Source organism: Penicillium digitatum, chromosome 6 (genome assembly GCF_016767815.1).
Source record: "Penicillium digitatum chromosome 6, complete sequence".
In the NCBI taxonomy this organism is placed as follows: Eukaryota; Fungi; Ascomycota; class Eurotiomycetes; order Eurotiales; family Aspergillaceae; genus Penicillium; species Penicillium digitatum.
In genome coordinates, this window is record NC_089389.1 from 836361 (window position 1) to 854072 (window position 17712).

General features: G+C 50.0%; 8 protein-coding genes across 8 annotated transcripts; 4 read left to right on the forward strand and 4 right to left on the reverse strand.

The window, feature by feature from the left end:
• Positions 1-650: 650 nt before the first annotated feature.
• Positions 651-2048, forward strand: Pdw03_5324 (Alcohol dehydrogenase, putative; the record flags this gene model as incomplete). The annotated part of the gene is made up of 5 exons (XM_066101027.1): positions 651-709; positions 796-853; positions 906-1203; positions 1263-1689; positions 1745-2048. The coding sequence occupies 5 exons, from the start codon at positions 651-653 to the stop codon at positions 2046-2048; spliced, it is 1146 nt and encodes a 381-aa protein (XP_065957967.1).
• Positions 2049-2275: 227 nt separating this feature from the next.
• Positions 2276-3137, reverse strand: Pdw03_5325 (Short-chain dehydrogenase/reductase SDR; the record flags this gene model as incomplete). The annotated part of the gene is made up of 3 exons (XM_014683502.1): positions 2276-2447; positions 2509-3046; positions 3104-3137. 3 exons carry the CDS (start codon positions 3135-3137, stop codon positions 2276-2278), a joined length of 744 nt encoding a protein of 247 aa, XP_014538988.1.
• Positions 3138-3352: 215 nt separating this feature from the next.
• On the reverse strand, positions 3353-3901 carry Pdw03_5326 (uncharacterized protein; the record flags this gene model as incomplete). Its single annotated transcript, XM_066101028.1, has 3 exons — positions 3353-3418; positions 3483-3631; positions 3838-3901. 3 exons carry the CDS (start codon positions 3899-3901, stop codon positions 3353-3355), a joined length of 279 nt encoding a protein of 92 aa, XP_065957968.1.
• A 1143-nt stretch (positions 3902-5044) lies between these two features.
• On the reverse strand, positions 5045-6034 carry Pdw03_5327 (uncharacterized protein; the record flags this gene model as incomplete). Its single annotated transcript, XM_066101029.1, has 3 exons — positions 5045-5657; positions 5714-5844; positions 5915-6034. The coding sequence occupies 3 exons, from the start codon at positions 6032-6034 to the stop codon at positions 5045-5047; spliced, it is 864 nt and encodes a 287-aa protein (XP_065957969.1).
• Positions 6035-7128: 1094 nt separating this feature from the next.
• Pdw03_5328 (Sucrose/H+ symporter, plant) lies at positions 7129-8868 on the reverse strand (the record flags this gene model as incomplete). The annotated part of the gene is made up of 2 exons (XM_014683501.2): positions 7129-8556; positions 8617-8868. The coding sequence occupies 2 exons, from the start codon at positions 8866-8868 to the stop codon at positions 7129-7131; spliced, it is 1680 nt and encodes a 559-aa protein (XP_014538987.2).
• A 537-nt stretch (positions 8869-9405) lies between these two features.
• Positions 9406-11939, forward strand: Pdw03_5329 (RING finger protein; the record flags this gene model as incomplete). Its single annotated transcript, XM_014683500.1, has 3 exons — positions 9406-9429; positions 9491-9595; positions 9663-11939. The coding sequence occupies 3 exons, from the start codon at positions 9406-9408 to the stop codon at positions 11937-11939; spliced, it is 2406 nt and encodes an 801-aa protein (XP_014538986.1).
• Positions 11940-12807: 868 nt separating this feature from the next.
• Positions 12808-14031, forward strand: Pdw03_5330 (Histone-lysine N-methyltransferase 2B; the record flags this gene model as incomplete). Its single annotated transcript, XM_014683499.1, has 1 exon — positions 12808-14031. One exon carries the CDS (start codon positions 12808-12810, stop codon positions 14029-14031), a length of 1224 nt encoding a protein of 407 aa, XP_014538985.1.
• Positions 14032-14947: 916 nt separating this feature from the next.
• Positions 14948-17007, forward strand: Pdw03_5331 (hydrolase CocE/NonD family protein; the record flags this gene model as incomplete). Its single annotated transcript, XM_014683498.1, has 2 exons — positions 14948-16434; positions 16488-17007. The coding sequence occupies 2 exons, from the start codon at positions 14948-14950 to the stop codon at positions 17005-17007; spliced, it is 2007 nt and encodes a 668-aa protein (XP_014538984.1).
• Between the last annotated feature and the right edge of the window lie 705 nt (positions 17008-17712).

Below are 17712 nucleotides of genomic sequence, written 5' to 3' on the forward strand. Positions count from 1 at the left end.
TCCAGGCCCTTCAGATCCAGTACGTCGTCCCTCCACGTCCCTCCGTATTGGGAGCTGTCATTCTCTCCGCATCAATTTGAAATGGCCATGCCCCTAGCCTTCTTGTGATGCGAAATCACATGCGGGGGTTAAGTGGCTCACCCCGGAGGTGGTGTATCCCGGCTTCTACAACATACGCGCGAGTAGTCAACTACGCACCTTCTCTTATTCAATCCCCTAGGCTATCTTGGCTCACGTTTCAACCTGTCTAAATTGCTTAAGATTCACAATCATACACCTTCGTACGGGCTTATCATTTTACCTCTACCGATATACATGATATTCAAGAATTGCACTTGTTAGGCTTGACGAGATAGTGTACTATCTCAATCATCGGATTTAGCCCGCTTTTTAGTGAAGACCTGCGCACATTTATCTGCGCACAATAATGCACGACATTGGGTGTACTGCCGATCCCTGTACGACAGATTATGAAGGGGATGTGGATCCCCTATATAATAAGTGGTGTAAAGGTCATCACATGCAAATTCACGGAATCAGCCACAGTCTTTATCACTTTTGGTGGGTGTGCAATGCATTCATCAGCCCACCCTTGGTGGCGAAGTGCTTTATTTTTTTTCTCTTATCTCATGCACGAGATTAGATTCAATATGACTCGCCTATTAGGAAAATCCCCGGGCGGATTGGAGCATTCAGGGTTCGAGGCAGTGTAAAATCCTTTGGGTAGAGCATTATAAATACTAAGATAGTGGTTTCAAGCCCAGCCCTCCTTGACATGGTACATTAGCAGCTAAGGGAGTCACTACAGGGCCTAAGAAGGATATTTAAATCTTACCGCTCAGCACACTTCAAGGTCGGCAACTTTATATCTGGTCTGTCTCTATCCTCCCACTCATCTCTTATAGGATCTACTATACTCAATGGAAGTATCGTTTGAAGTCTACCGCGGCTCACCCGGTGGTCACATTGTATCAGATACAACAACTCGAATCTTAGGACACAATGAGATCTTCATTGAAATCACCCACTCAGGTCTCTGTGGAACAGACGAGCATTTTTTCAACTCAACCCAAGTTTTAGGTCATGAAGGTATTGGTATCGTTAGGCTTCTGGGCTCGAACGTGACCTCAGTCAAGGTTGGCGATCGCGTTGGCTTTGGATATGTGCGCAAGGTCTGCGGTACCTGTGATAACTGTGGAACCGGTGTGAATTTACTAAACACATGTGACCACTGAGTTTGGGACTCTAACGCCTTCGATCAGGTTGGGATCAATACTGCCGTAGTGCTAGGATCTACGGTGAATGTGACTTTGACGTCGGCACCTTTGGCCACGGCACAGTCTGGGATGCCAGTTGTGTCTTTCCTATTCCCGATGGCTACTTATCTGAAGATGCGGCGCCTCTCCTCTGTGCTGGGGCCACAGTCTGGAACTGTCTGAGTCGTTTTGGTGCTCGCCCAACAGATCGGGTTGGCATCCTCGGCATTGGAGGTCTGGGCCATTTGGCTATCAAGATTGCCGCCAAGATGGGATGTCACGTCGTGGTCCTATCTCGAACCGACGACAAGAAAGAGGATGCGCTTCGATACGGCGCGGATGAGTTTCAAATTCTAGATCAGATTGACCACTCCTCCTTTCAGCCGTTAAAGCATCTGCTGCTCTGTGGAAGTCACTTGCTCAACCAAGCATCGTACGTCTCCTCAACTATGGGTATAGCTGTGATCATACACTAAATTGCTGACTAGGAAACTGATGCGCCTCATGGACACCAAAGGGACTATTTACCCTCTAACGGTTTCTATGGCAGACACACCCGTCCCATTCCTCCCCATGAACTTTCGTGGGGTTCGAATCCAAGGAAGTCTAGTCGCTTCCCGACAGGATCTTCGGGAATTGTTAGAATTCTGTAATCGCAAGAAAATCAAGCCCACCATTATGAAGTTTCCTCTGACACCAGCTGGGGTTGAAGAGGCCATGCAAAAATTGAGAAATGGGCAAATCAAGTACCGGGCAGTTCTAGTGCGTGAGCCGCTTCCAGGAGCAGCTTAGGGCCAAATACCCGAGTGTCCGACTTCTCCGCTCAAATTCAGCTATAGAAGGCGTGTTTTATTCATGTCGGTTTGACTCTCTAGTGTCTGTGGTCTAGTTTCTAGCTGATAAATGTGTAATTCGAATGATCTCTCAACTACAAAGCATTCGATACCAACCCACGCACTGCGAGTTCTGTGCTACGTGTGTGTTTCTCTATCACATTGCCCATCTCTGACCTGTGGTATCTACCAGCTGGGGCTGGTGCCATCAATGCTCCAAAATTCTCCAGCACCGTTGCCCTTGGTCAAGCCATCGATTTTGGTAACAATTGCATTCACACTGTCCTCAAGCTCTACAGATGCGCCGGGGAAGCCCATCGTTTGAGCAGCATGGTTTCCAGCGTCTGTCTTGACCGAACTATGGAAAGATATTAGTCAACACCTCATGCAAAATCAACAGTCGAAAGGTAGCTCCATACCCAGGGTCGATAGCCAAGGTGGCAATTTCATGATTCTCATAGTTGATTTTCCGAACAAAATAATTCGCTGCAGCCTTGCTAGCGCCGTAAGGCGCAACCTTGAGTGGAACATCCTTGATGCCTCCAATCGTTGCCATCAGACTGCTGATCAGGATGAAGCGAGCAGACGATGACCTCTGAAGGAGAGGAAGAGTTGCTTGAAAGAGGCGCACGGGTCCAAGAGTGTTCACGTCGAAATGGGTTTGGATCTGGGAAGTGGTAGCCTCCGCAACGGTGGTGAAAGCAGCTGTATCAAAGAGTCCCGCATTCGCGATGACAACGTCCAAAGCCAACACGCCCTGGCTGGACAATGAATCCACGGCGGCTTTCCCGTCGGTTTCAGAGCTGGCATCGATTTTAACAATAATCAACCGACTCCTCTCCCCCGTGGGAAGTTCAGAGAGAGAAATTGCTTCCGAGGAGCTGGGATTGCGAACCGCTGCAATCACAGTTACATTATCACGAGCGAGGTACTTGCTAAGCAGACCACGGCCAATTCCTAGAGGGATTATTAACTTTCAATTGCGAAAGGGCCAATTATGTAGATGTAGCTTACCCTTGTTAGCGCCAGAAATCAGGATAGTAGACATGATGTTGTGAATAGCCTCTTGTCATGAATTTCGTAAATTTGATTAGATCGATGGCTTCTTTTTTTTTCCCCTCCAAAAAACCGGACCAGGTCTCTTTGATACGTAGGCGATTTATAATTCCGCCCCCCATTTGACTCACCTCACCCCGCTTTGGGGCAAATGCCCCTCCACGCCGGAAAAAGCCAGTACGGAGTAGTTCCCCAATTAAGATTCTGCTATATTGCCACTTTGTAGGTGGAAGTATCAATTCCTTGAGATGCAGTGAATGTAACAATGCGAATCTAGATTTGATTTGTGAGTATTGAAGAAATCAAAAGATGTTGTAGTTGGGAATTGGGTATTTACTCGGATCTGAGGTTCGAGCTCTAACCTGAACCCGATGCATAAGGTTAGAGCAAAGATGGTGCTAATCAGCATGAGGATTATGCTGCCTTGTCGCAACATTAGCACACTCAGACCAAAAGCACCCGAGCTTCCATAGGCCGCCTTCAGGTCTGTTTTAGTCATCTTTTCAGCCATTTTCTCCACCTCGGTTATATAGCTGGGCAGGAAAAAGCAGGAAAATGTGTGCTTTTTACCCATAACCAGGGATTCTGGTGAACAGACTCAAAATTGATTGCGTGTCTCTAGTCGATGAGTTATCCCAATCTGAAAGTTGGCACATCCCATAGATAGTATAATTGCCGGCGGTATGACGTACGCTTAGCTGCAGGGTCAGCGACATGCTGCTGGAAGTCCAACATCCGCCCCCTAGGATTGGCCATGCTTACGCAGACGGTTAGACCTTAGGGTTCAAACCCCCGTTTAGGAAGGAGGTTCATGGCCTGAATGCCTCAAGGAGCACCGCTTTTTACACCGCTCTATACAATGTACTGTAAATGATCTATGTGTTAATGAAGCTCTAAACCATCAAAATTGAGATTCATGATACCAATTCAGGGGTGTGAATTTTTTCTGCCGTTCTAAAACGGGGCATCAAGGCAGCAACTCCTTCCTAAACGGGGGCTTGAACCCTGAATGCTCTATGTCCATGCTCCTTCCGCTCTATAAAATCTTTCCAAAGTGGAGGTTTTTTGGGGATTTCATAAGGAATTCTCAATGGGCATTTCTATGTCCACTGGTGTTTGTGTTTTTGAAGTGTTGCGTGTATAGTCTGGTTTCCAGAGGAAGTCTCGATTGCAAGAGCCTGACGTTCTTCAGGCTTAAATCCACTTAACTATGATTTGATAAGTAGTTCTCAGAATGCGTTGAGCGAGAACCTCTACTGGAAGCCAAGTGGGACATGCCGCCGAAATACACACAGCTACGAGAGATCCTCTGTTGACTATTAGTTCGTCCATGATCTGGTTTGGTTCTGCATCCACCGCATGAATGGTCAACATTCCCTACTTATGAAGACTACCATGATGACTTGTAGTTTTGAGGTAAGACTAAGGGGAAGCTAGGTACGTCCATGGATTGTCAGGACATAGCCAGCAAGCTTCACAGTGCGGATACGGAGATAGCCCTAACCCTGCGCCTCACAATGCATACACATAAATGAGACAGACGGAGGCACATGTACAATCTTTCAAGAGTGGATCGATCTACGGGGTTTCTGTCAACCCGTGGCGCATAAAAGACAGCAAAGAAAAACTCGAAATCCAAAGTGGCAAGAAAAGGTTTATTTAATCTCTGAAGATACAGGTGTATAAAATAGACGCTAGATCGTAGTCTGTCGTGGAGAAAGTTATCAAAACATTAGAGAATAATAGACGGACACAGATGGGCAGAGCATGCATGAACACATCCGTAAGAAGAAACGTTAGAAATCCCAGAATTAATAAATCGACAAGCACGATGCTCATCTCTTCTACGACCAAAAAAAGTCGCGCAAGTCAGAAACGTATGTGGATCGCTCACAAGGCTTACGCGAAAGCGTAAGCCAGAGCCAGGAAGGCACCACCAACAGTCCAAACGCCGCCTGCTATCTGGCCGGCAGCGTTGAAGGCAGTCGCGGAAGCGGCAGGAGCACCGGTTCCGACGACAGCGGCAGTGGTGGGTACGGCCGCTAGAGGGGTGGAGGCGGCCAGAGGCGTAGACGGGATGACAGCCGAAAGGGATTTATTCGGGGTCGAGGTGATAAGGGTCGATGAAGACGTGATTGCTGGGGTGGAGATAGAGGTCGCCTCAGTCGTGCTAGTGCTTGGGCTGATACTAGTGCTGATGCTGGTGCTGGTGCTGGTGCTGGTGCTGGTGCTGGTGCTGGTGCTGGTGCTGGTGCTGGTGCTGGTGCTGGTGCTGGTGCTGGTGCTGGTGCTGGTGCTGGTGCTGGTGCTGGTGCTGGTGCTGATACTGGTGCTGGTGGTGCTAGTGCTAGTGCTAGTGCTGGTGTGGGTCGGGGTCGGGGTGGCGGAGATAGTCACGGGCATCCAGTTCAGATCACTTTGAGCCAGGGTACCCGACGGGGTCACGGTGCCAGCAGAGGCCTGGCAGGAGGCGTAAGTGGTACCGGCAATATTACAGGAAACGGTTCCAACGCTGGTGTTTGATATCAGAATATGGTTCGCATGAGGAAAGTCTGTGCAGGTACTTACGTTCCCTGGAGGTCGATATTCTTCAGCTGCATAGAGGTCGGGGCAGCAATTGCGGTCATGCCGTCACCGGCAATACCGCAGGCAACAGTGGTCTTGGGGCAGGTAATTTTATAGGTAGTCGCATCTCCATTCTGTGGATTGTTAGTCAAAAGTGCCACGACGAAAGAGCGCATGGATCGCGCAATGGAATCTGGTACATACGGTTTCTAAAATGCTAGCCTGGAGATCCTGGCCCTCAAAGCCGGGCAGGAGGAGGGTTGCGGTGTTACCGGCAATGACCGCGGTGGCGCCAGTCAACAGAGCGACAATGTAGAAACGCATGTTGGAAATAGATGGGTGGTTGAGCAGTATTTATATCGAAAGATTCGTGATTCAGGTTTTGGAATCGTACAAATAATGAGAGTACACAGCACTTGTAGTAATATGAATTGCTCAAAACGAAAGACTTTCGAACAACGAAAGAGTGAATGACGGACTGTTTGAGCCTGAAGGTGTAAAAGAAGGAAGAAATGTGAGAAGAGAGACACCTGGGGGGTTAGGCGTACACATTATAACGCATAGTGTCGCCCTTAGTGGCCAGGACAAGATCAGCATAGTGGGATTGGCCCATATTGTGGTCTAAACGGATCTTCCCATGGATTCCCAGGCACGATGTAGGAACAGGGGGCTTGGAGTTCGAAAAGGGGGGTGGTTTTACCCTAACCAAGTCCGAGTGCCTTGGGGGAACCAAATTAGGGGCGTTTTAGTGGATTTTGGCTGTGGAACTATGCTGATCCGGGCCTAGGGGCCGACCCGACCCCTGGTTCACATGCCTATTTAGGAAGGTTGCTTTGATGGGTCTCCTTTGTTGGACTGTGTCGGAGACTAAGATGAGATCAACAATGTGAATGGAGATATTTCAGGGGTGTTAGTGTATTTTTTTAAAAAAAAACCAATTGCTATAGATTTATGCGAGTTGCGCGAGTTGCGCGAGTTTGCCTAATATTTATAAACACCGTCGCCATTTTCTTCTTCAGACGTCGTAATTTCCCCAGGTCAGCCACCGACCTCCGATAGGACTAGCGTCCACGAGTTCGAGAGTTCAACGTACGCCTGGTGAATAAAAAAAAAAAAAAAAAGGACGTGTCCGATTTCGAACGCTCTACAATTAGCCGGACTGATTAATTTTACGAGCCATGTTCTCTGTCGAATGCGTACGGATCAAAGATGCGGAGTATTCTGTGGGTTAATTTGTTCTTTACCCGCTGTCACCTGCAATCCACCTACATTTATGGCAATAAACCTGCTCGCCGAGCAATGCCGGTAACTCAACATGGTCCGTTTTCGATGCCGGGAATGTAACTATATTCCCAGTGAATCCAACGAGATCCTGCACCACTATGACACTTTCTCATGAAAGCAAAAACCAGAAGTGATCACCAAGCCCTTCCTGTCGAGGATCCGAAGTGGTTGATGCCCCCACAGACAATCCCTAGGACGAGGAGCACGCCATTAAACCCAGCCATGAGATAGAATGGTGTGCTCGCCGACAGGATATCGAATAGCAGCCCGCCAACTTTGGTCAATAGCAGGATGCCTGCTCCCCCATATAATGAATAGACACCTGCGATGGAGCCTTTGAGGTGGGAAAGATGCTCCAATCTCTGGTTCAACGACCCAGCAAGAAGAGAGTGGCCCTCATCGGGCTCTGCAACATTCTCGTCCCCACAGACGCGTCGCTCCTCAGATCTTATTGTTTCACTGTCAATATTGACTCGTAAAATACCGTTGCTCAAAACAGCCAAGCTGCAAACAATTGCCCCGATCTGGCTGGTTCCAAGCAGAGCCATAACAACAAACACCCCCGGATTGCCATCGGGTCTTTCGAACAAAGGGTTTGGAAGCATAGCGAAGCTGATATAGCCGATGGTTCCCACGAACGCTGCGAAAAGAAGTGGGAAGTTGTATCGTCGTGATTTATCTGTCAGGTAACCAAATGCTGGAGCTGCAATCAATGCCACCAACTGAGACACCCCGGTCAGTATAGATGCGACAATGTATGCACGAGGGCAAGCTTTCTTGATATCCCCTAGCCCCGACCCAGGAACAGGTTCATGTTCCTCGTTGCAGAGGCCCGATACTCGATAGTAGTGATTGACAGCGAGAGGAATGAACAGTGAAATCGCCACAGAAGAGGCACGAGCTACGAAGCCTCCGACGTAGCCGAGCCCAATGCTACGGTGTCGGAATCCCAGCTGAAGGGCAGTTGCCAACTGCTTCCAGTATGGCATTGTTGGCCTATGAAGAGATAGATCATCGTCGTCTCCACCTTCGTCATTACAGTGGTGAGATGTTTTCCACAAGGCACTCCAATTTTTGCCCTTTTCTCCAGGAAGATCACGAAGACCAATGGAGCATACGAGGCAGATAACAAGGGACACGACAGCAACCAGGTAGTAGCTGCGTTGGATCGCCTGCGCTGGCGACAATCCCATCTTCTCAAACTGGGCCGCAAGCGGCAGGAAAACAACCAGTGCCACAAGTGCACCACAGCCAGCGCACATGCCAACAAAACCGGAAAGTCGCGCAGACGGCGATGCGGTGGAAGCACCAATATTTATGGAATGGCCATTCCTGGCGCGCTCCGGTGTGATGGTCAACTCCGAAGACGTAGACGCACGGTATACCTGATCATTAAAGGTTGTCCCAGTGATAGTTGGTAGAACTGCAGTGACCATGGTTGACACCGCCGAACCACCAATGCTGAAGAGTAACCTTCCTAGGAGAAGCTGTGGATAGACATTGGTGGCTTGCACAAAAAAGACTAGCGCAAGCGCTATAATAGCATAGCCTGCAGTACATACCTATCAAATGTTAATCTCGTTGAATGTTATAACCCTGCTGTAGGCCAGTGGAAAGCTTACATGGCGGACTCCGATCCGGTCCGAGAGAACACCCCAGAATGGGCAGGCAACTAGAGCAAGGAGTTCATCTGCGAATCCCAGAGTTCCCACTGAATCTCCCACTCCATCCTGGAGCCCAATAAGATCTGTTATCACAAAGGCGCCGGACGAATTGATGTATACTAGGAAGGCGATTGAGAAGGGGCACACCGCCAAGAGATAAGTTAGGGTCTGGCTGCGCGAGGCAGTAAACAATGCTGGTGATGAAGCCATCACCGGCGATGATTCATTGCTTTCAAAGAACAAGTATGAGCTCGGGATTCCAAGATGAACAAAACACTCAGATCGATGCAAATGGGTGAGGAAATGATCTCTGGATGGTGTCACAATGGTTGCTTCTTCGACGCGGACAATGTGGGACGTCACATGACGGAGATAATCAGACTAATACCGAAGATCGACAGAAATGTCCGGACGTTTGAAGTAGCGCCAAGTGTTTGGATTTCGTCATTGTAATATTGTGTTATACGCGATTCAACAAATGTCATACCTTACTATAGTGAAATCGAATCTGGCCATATATTAAGTAGATTGGTATAGATCTGGGTGGCGGCACGTGTTTGTCGCTGACGTAAGATGCGGAGAGGCGTCTACGGGTTGTTCTGGAAAGCTGTCCAGATCAAGCTACTTACTCCTCCCAAGTAAACGGCATCCACTTCATTTCTCCGCCAAATGCTACCTTGAGACGCCCGCTTTTTTTGTCCTTCCTTCGGTCTATGACCTTCGGCTTGTCCGATCCAGTCGATAGCCATGAGACTGGCCGCGTATGCTGGGGTAAGTAGTACCGCAGCTCATGGGGGGAGACAACCCGCTAACCTTAGAACTCCGTTTGCAGGCCTCGGTGGTCCTAGCCACTGGTGTGTTTCTTAAAGCTCTTCATCAGAGGTCCAATTTCTACTCGGCATGCGTCTATCTCTCTCAGAGTAGTGCGAATCTCATGGTGAGTTGTCAACTTTGGGTTATTGCGCTTGGTCATCATTATCCCTAACTCAGTACTCTATCTCTAGATCCTCACGAATTTATGTCTCCTAATCACCGGTTTTGTACTATTCTGGCTCCAGCGACTTCTTTACGGACCCTTGCGACCAATCGAGACCGAGCAACTATACGAGCGGGCCTGGTTCGCCGTCACAGAGACATGTCTGGCCATGACCATCTTCCGAGGCGAACTTGGAGGCTGGTTTTTGGTTATGTTCATTTCGCTGCTGGTCGGCAAGGTCTGGGGCTGGATTGGCGAAGGCCGCGTTGAGTTCTTAGAGCAGCAGCCGCCGGCTAATCCCCGATTGTTCCATGCTCGACTGGCGACATCTCTAGTGCTGACGGTGTCATTCGACGCCTTCATGTTGCGGTACTGTGTGCACACCGTAGTAACGAAGGCACGGCCAGACATGATGGTGATGTTTGGATTTGAATTCGCCATCTTGGCGGTCCTCTCGACCTCCACTCTTCTGCGATACGTTATCGCGTTAACTGAGATCTACATAACCCGCCAACAAATAAACGCCAAGATGCAGGAGCGTCGGGATGAGATCCGAGTTGCGCGTGTTGAGGCAATTCGAGAACATGCCCGCGCGGGCGCTACCTCTCCCCCTGACAATCTACCCGACGAAAACGATGTCAACGAGATGGAGATTGACGTTCCCGGATGGGAGGAGAAGGGTCGTTGGATCTTCTACTTGGATCTTTTGACTGACTTGTTGAAACTCGTGATATACTTGAGCTTTTTTGGTATCCTGCTCACTTTCTATGGCCTCCCCATCCATATCCTGCGAGACGTTGTTGTGACAATCCGCTCATTTGCCCGTCGTATTATGGACTTCATGCGTTACCGAAATGCGACAAGGGATATGCACCAGAGGTATCCTGATGCAACAGCAGAGGAAGTCTCCCGGGAAGATGTTTGTATCATCTGCCGCGAGGAAATGATTCCAGTTCAGCCAGCGCAACCGCAACCGGCTGCTAATGCTGCTAATGATGCTGAAGAGCCTGCACCACAACCTACCGCTGGAATGCCGCGTGTTCCTGACCGCCTGCGTCCAAAGAAGCTCCCATGTGGCCATATCTTGCACTTTTCGTGCCTCCGAAGCTGGCTTGAGAGGCAACAAAACTGCCCGACATGTCGCCGTCCTGTGGTATTGCCCCAGCGAACTCGTGGAGCTGCTGGCGTTGGGGACAACAACGCACGCGGAGGTCAGAATGGTGGCATCCAGCCAGGCCAACAAGGTGCAGATGCCCAACCACGTGCTCGGGTTTATCAGTTCGGGCCCTTCCGTATTGGCTTCGGAGCTGTGCGTGGTGATTTATTCAACAATCTTCAGCCACAGGGCCATCAAGGTAACGTGCCGCAGCCTGGAGCACACCTGCCTGCAAATGCGCCTGGGGGACACATCGGGTTTGGATTTGGGTTCGGGCGCCGTCCCCAGGCCCCCACCCCGGCCCCGGCCCCACAAGCTGTGGCCCCGGGTGGTTCTATGACTGCTGAAATCAATGAGCAGTTGCTGCAGATCGAGCAGCGGCTGAATCAAGAGATTGCCACTCTTCGAGCTGCCACGGAGCATCTAAGTCACGTGCGCCAACTCCAAGTGGAACTGGAGCGGTTGCTTGCTCAAGCAAGGGCTGTTAACCAGCAAGGTGCAGCTCAACCACGTGTCGGTCAACCAGCCCCGCTTCCCAACGTGACGCCGGGATCTTCGGTCTTCACAACGGGTCACCAGTATGGCGCAAACCCTGGCGCTGATGCTCTAAACTCTGGAGACCCTCGTTTACCGGAAGGGCTCACTCTTCCCCCCGGTTGGACCCTTCTTCCACTCCAGCGCTTGGACAACGGTGCCAACGGGCTGGAACAGACACTACAACCTACACCTACCACTACAGTGACCTCCCCAGCTGCGCCAGCAGTGGCCAGTGTTGTAACCCCCCAAGCTCCCACATTCCAAATGCCTGTTCAGAATCAACCTATCAGGAACGTCGGGGTGAATGCGCATGGCACCACCATCACTGAAACCCCTCCCGTAAATGGAGCCTCTAACTTACCGATATCGCAGGCCACGTCCACCGTCCCTTCAGCCGAACATCGTGCGGAATCCCCATCTCAAGAATGGACCGATGTTGCCCCTAGAGGGTCTGTCGAGGTCAGGCCAGCCTCCTCCATTCCAACTACTTGGGGTAGCAATGGGGAATCTGTAACTAGTGCTTCTGGTCAATCTGAGACTCACTTCGAGTCCGCATCCAACGGCAAAGGCCGAGCCGCATCAGTTGAAGAAACGCCTGATGAAGAAGCTTGATCCCAGACTCCTCTTTTGATTATTCCCTCCCTGTGTATTTTTTTCCTCCAGGGCCTGCCCAGCCCTTTCGGTTCCCCAGTTATTTACACCAGCGTTTCTGCATGGCGTTGTTCGCGAGCAAAAGATCATACCCAGATTTCTTTTCACGTTTTTTTTTTTTTTTTTTCTTCTTCAAACCACGGTTGAATCTTATGGTATTTGCTTTCAATGATGATTTTGTTCAATTGAAAATCTGTATATGCAGCGAGTCTACGGAGTAAACTCCCATTAGGGAGTAAAACGTACAACATAGAGATGCAGTTCTAGATGCAGTTCTAGTGCCATGACATGGCTGAGACAAGCCGCGTGGCTGAATTCTTGGGGAATCGACATGTAGCCTCGCGTGTTGGTTATATGATTTAACATGACGAGTGCATGATTTTGTTCATTTTGCACTGTTTTTGGTTGAAATCTATTTTAATGAATCAATGGTCTCTTTAATGTCCTATAACGTAGTTCTTTCTGCAGCGTTGAAAGAAGCTTGGTCATGATGGCACGGGCTCGACTCCACTTGCATCTGATTTGTCCAGAGGCCTGCAGCCTCGGGCAGGATGAGACCAGAGTCCCTTGAATCTACAACATAGGTCGGCTTTCTTCTCCTTCACCCCCTTGCACTCTCGGGGCCATGATATCCTAAATCCTAAACTATGTAAGGCAATGTTTCCCCTCCATTGCTCAATTCCAATGTTTTGGCACTCCGGACCTTGCGATCTCCCGCAGTACTCTCACCCCTGTGCACGCGACACAGTGGCATACAGTAACATTGCAGCTAATCAGCATCTCATGCGATAGATTGTAACCCCGTGTACGATTGTCCAACCCTCCGTCCATGCTTCTCCCACGGCGAGCGGTCATCTTCCTCGGCGTCTGCTTCTTCTTCGTCTTGCTCCTCACATCCCGGAGCCTCTCACGACCATGGCGTGACGTGCCCCAAGTCATTGGCCTGGGTGACTTTGTCTCCTCATCATCCAACACAACAGGAGCCTGGAACACGACCCGCGGCCACAGAAACAAGCTCTATGCCCCACCGCCGAACTTCATCCCCGGCACCCCCAAACCCCCGGGCTATCAATACTCCAAAGTGTTGGTCGTTACCCGAACCAAGGAGGAAGAAACCAGCTGGATCGCCGAGGAGTTGCCGGATTGGGACCATGCCATCTATGTCGCAGATGACCCCACAGCACCGCTCCACCCGCCGAGAAACAAAGGCCACGAAGTTATGGTCTACCTCACCTACATCGTTGACCACTACGACCAGCTCCCAGACGTGGCTGTATTCATGCACTCGCACCAATTTGCCTGGCACAATGATAACCTCTTCGCTGGAGACGCGGCGCAGCTGCTCCGCCGGCTCAATCTGAATCGCGTCATCCGCGAGGGCTACATGAATACTCGCTGCGGGTTCGGCCCAGGCTGTCCAGCCTGGATGCACCCCGGTGCGCTCGAGGCAGACGAGTCGAAACAGGAGGAGATCATGCTGGCTCGCGCATGGGGAGAACTATTCCCCGACCAGGAGATCCCGTCTGTCCTGGCGCAGCCGTGTTGTGCGCAATTCGCCCTGTCGCGTGATCGAATCCGCTCCATTCCGCGAGCCCGATTCGTTTTCTATCGCGATTGGCTGCTGTCAACGGATCTGAGTGATTACATCACTGGTCGTATCTGGGAGTATTTGTGGCAATTTATCTTCACCGGGGAGGCTGTTCTCTGCGTCGATGAGAATGTGTGTCTGTGCGACGGGTACGGATTTTGTTTCGGCGGAAACGAGGAATGGAATAATTACCGAGAAGCTGAAACGAAGAAGAATGAGATACAGCAGGAATTGGATAATTGGATGTGGTTGACTGACATGGGCTTTGATCCCCCTATTGAAGAAGATGGTCTGCCTGAACCAGATGACCCCGAGGGTGAGAAAGGCAATGAACTTGCCAATCAACTTCAAGAGAAGCAGCAGGAGCTCGTTGACATTTTGCTTGCTGCTATTGAACGTGGCAAGAACCCTCAGTACCGTGCCCAGGAGGCTGGTCGTCCTTGGAAAGAGGGTGATGGGTTCTAAGCTGTCTTAACTGGATCAAGTGCTGCTTTCTCTGAGTCATCTTGGTTGATATCCTACACTGCAAAAGTTTATACGGGCCAATGATCTGCATGCCATCTACCTACCGTTTCCTCTTGGCACAGGAGCCCTTCTTTTGGACACATTTTTTTGTCATCTGTCAACACCCTTACACTTTTAATTGACAGGGCCATGTATTCTGCTATGGAGTTAAACCGTTTGGGATTTTTGTCTTCTTTGGTGACTTATCTTTTTTGATTTGGGTAGAAGGGTTTTGCGGTGACTCGGGCTTCTTACAGTAGGAATGTATCGAAAATAGACATGAATAGAAAATTTTCATAAGAAATTTCGTATTTCTGCGTATGAGATTCACTAATCAAATCGACATGTAATGTAGATCCTGAAAAAGAAAATAAAATAAAACATCTTTTGCCAAAGTTCTTCACATAAACCGTCTGATCACGTGGCATGCTTGAAGTTTTCGGTTTGCACTGTCTGTTGTTCCTTCAAACTGCACAAACATCATTCTAACTGTCGCGCCTCTTATCAGCCAACTCGAACTAGAGCTGTCGAAGACCTTTTTTAGTAGTCTATTGCGTTCGCATTACTTTCGCTGTGACGCGCTTTTCACCCTCTTGGGTGTGGCGCGCTGGAACAACTGTGTTCTGACCAAGCTGTATCGTCAATGGTCGAAGCTATTCATTTGGCTTTCTAACAACTGGATAAGAGCTTCAACCTGGAAGACGTACCATTCTGAGGATAAGTCCAGGATCTCGAACGCAGTTTGATCCTTTTCTCGAATTCACTCTCGAGAAGCAAAATTCTCTGTCTCACTTTTTCACCTCAATCCTCAGAACTTTGCGATACTATCAGCTTATCGAACCAGGCGTCTCCAAGCAGCTAGCTCTCGATCAACACCATGAGCTCTTCTACCAACCAACACCTCCCCACAACCTCCTCCGATCTACCCTCTCAGCAGACAGTGACCGCTACCCACCTTGACTCAAACTCGCAACTCGGCAACAACGGATATGTACCAAATGACAACCAGCTTGCGGGACTAGTTGAGGCCGCCACAGCCGCCGCAGACCAAGATGTTTCGCAATGGGCCGCCGCTGCCGCAGTTGCAGCAGCTGCCGGTGCAGCCGGCCATCACCACCAGCTTGATTCATACGCAGACATGGATCTCTCCGAGAACGGGTTTGGCGATGCGAACTTCGGAACTAGCATGAGCGGTGCAAGACACATGAGAGCGTCTAGTCACACTGACCACTCCCAATCTTCGGGGCTCACACGAACGGCAACGAAAAAGCGCAAGCGAAATGACGATAACCTCGACCCCGCCTTGGCTGGCGCGGGTCTCTCGGCCTCGCAGCATCAGTCGCATTCCGCACAGCAACCCCCTCATGGCTATACCGGAGAAAGTATCGACATTCGTCCCCAGCAGCAGCAGTCCCTGTCGGATGCTCGTGCAGTGGGAATTCATTCTGCGGCGGCGCTATTCCGCCAGCCTTCTGGCAATAAGAAGTACACACGGCCTCCTATTTCAAAGATGTTTTCGTCCCTTGAGATCTCCCCAGAGAACTTTTTGCATCTCCAGGCTGCTGCTAAGAATTACATGCTAAACGATGAACACCCCGAAAGACGCGATTGTGTTGGCCAGCGTGGTAAAGGAGATACGGAAATGGTCAAGCTTCGCCTGTGGAACTGTGTTCGTCAATTCCTTGAAGCCGAGGGAAATGGTGAACGATTCTTTGGAGAGCATGTTGTTAATGAGGGCATGGGCCCAAGAGCCTACATCTGGCCGCGTGACCAACACAAGATCATTTCATTGGTCATTCCTTTGCTCAGACGGATGGTCACCAACGAAAGGCAACGCCAATACGCAATCGAGACTCGTAAAGGAGGGGGTGCTGAAGAACGCCGCCGTCGCAAAACGGAAGAGTTCTCGAATTTGAACAGTCCGCGCTTCTCTCCAGAGCAGCATCTCCAAATGCAAAACCAGACGTCCCATCGTGATGATCTGTCACAGTCAATGCCCCCTCCTCCTCCACAGCCAATGCAGCAATCAGCAATGGACCCGTCCCAACCTATGGACCTTGGTCTGACCGACCTTTTCCTAGATGGATACACCGCCGACTGGGAAGAAATCGGCCGATGTTATGATTCCTACAACGAGAACTTCGAGCTCGATAATCTATGGTCTCTCTCCGGCCTCCAGCAACCCGATTGGCGTGGGCTCGTTGCCGCAGTTGACAGCCATTACCACGTCGTCCACAACGGAAACTACGACTGCCCACCGACTTGTGAAGATCATAACATCAACCGCATCATCCACTCGGACACCACCTCAAGTCTCCAATGGCGCATTGGCGGGGCACGCAATCTCCCAGCCCGAGACGAATTGTAAGCCATCTATCCTTTCCACGCTTGTAGAAAATCGACTAACAACCCCATAGCGCAAGCAGCATCACCCGCGATGTGTCTCGTATTATCCGTGAGAACATCGCCTCCCGACACGGCCACCCTACTCAAGCACCCGATCCCCACTTTCACCAACCCTTCACTTCTCTTTCAGACTCAACGCAGACAGCCAATACAACGGCATCCTCTCACGGCCACGGCCAAACCTCCCTTCGCGTCAATATCCTACAAAACGGAAAGCGTATCCTCTCCAGATTCGACCTGCCGGCAGGCCAGTGTCCTAACATCGACACGGTCAAGCAGGCAATTCTCCGTCGGTACCCGGGTCAAATCCCCGGTATACCGGTATTCCAGGGTACCAATGCTGCTACGCATGAAGCTCGCGAGTCTGCTGTTGTGGAAGGGTGGAAGGTCAAGGTCTGGTTGCCGGATGGACTGGTGCCTGTGCGGAACCAGAAGGACTGGACTATTGCGGTGCTTTCGGCTGATGCTGTTGATTGGATGGATGGGGAGTTGAGGGTTCTTGTTGAGATTGATGAAGGGGGTGGGCAGTAGAGTGATGTTGCACCTTTTCATTTTTCTTCTTCTATATCCCTGTTGTTTTATGTTGAATAAGTTGCATCGTTATACCCTCAATTTTGAAGAAGTCACTCCAGTTTTATCCACTTTAAACATGTATAGTGTCTTTGTAATTAACTGCCATGTCCCCTGTCAACATAACCTTCGTTGGCTTCCCGAGGTTGCACTTAAAAAACATGAAAAGTGGAGCTCATGATAGAAGTGGGCTACGCTAGTCCTAATAGGGAACAATGAGTTCCTGCAAAACTGACAGCCAGGTAAATAATTCAATACCTCGCCCCAGGTATCCTAGCGGGAACCGCATAAGGTCTTGTGCTATAATATCTCGTCTCGGTGGTATATTATAGTGCAGGGCACTGGAGACCTGGGGTTCAACCCTCGCCTTTGAACCTGATCCCCTTGAAGGGGGACGACTGCAGGGAGTCATGATCAAGGCTCCTTCCATAGTCAGGGCTGCATGTAAGTCATTGGCCGATGTGACCGCCCATCATACCCCGTCGGCAGCAGAGCATCCTGGTTGTAGAGGTGCCCCTCTTTGGAGCCTATTTTTTGTTACTTTTTGAGGTTTGTTTTGATATATCTTCACTTGGTGATGGCGGTTTAGCGTGGGTCACATGCACCATCATTACTGACTGATACCTTCTCGGTTGCTATTTATTAACATGGTCTACTTGCAAGATG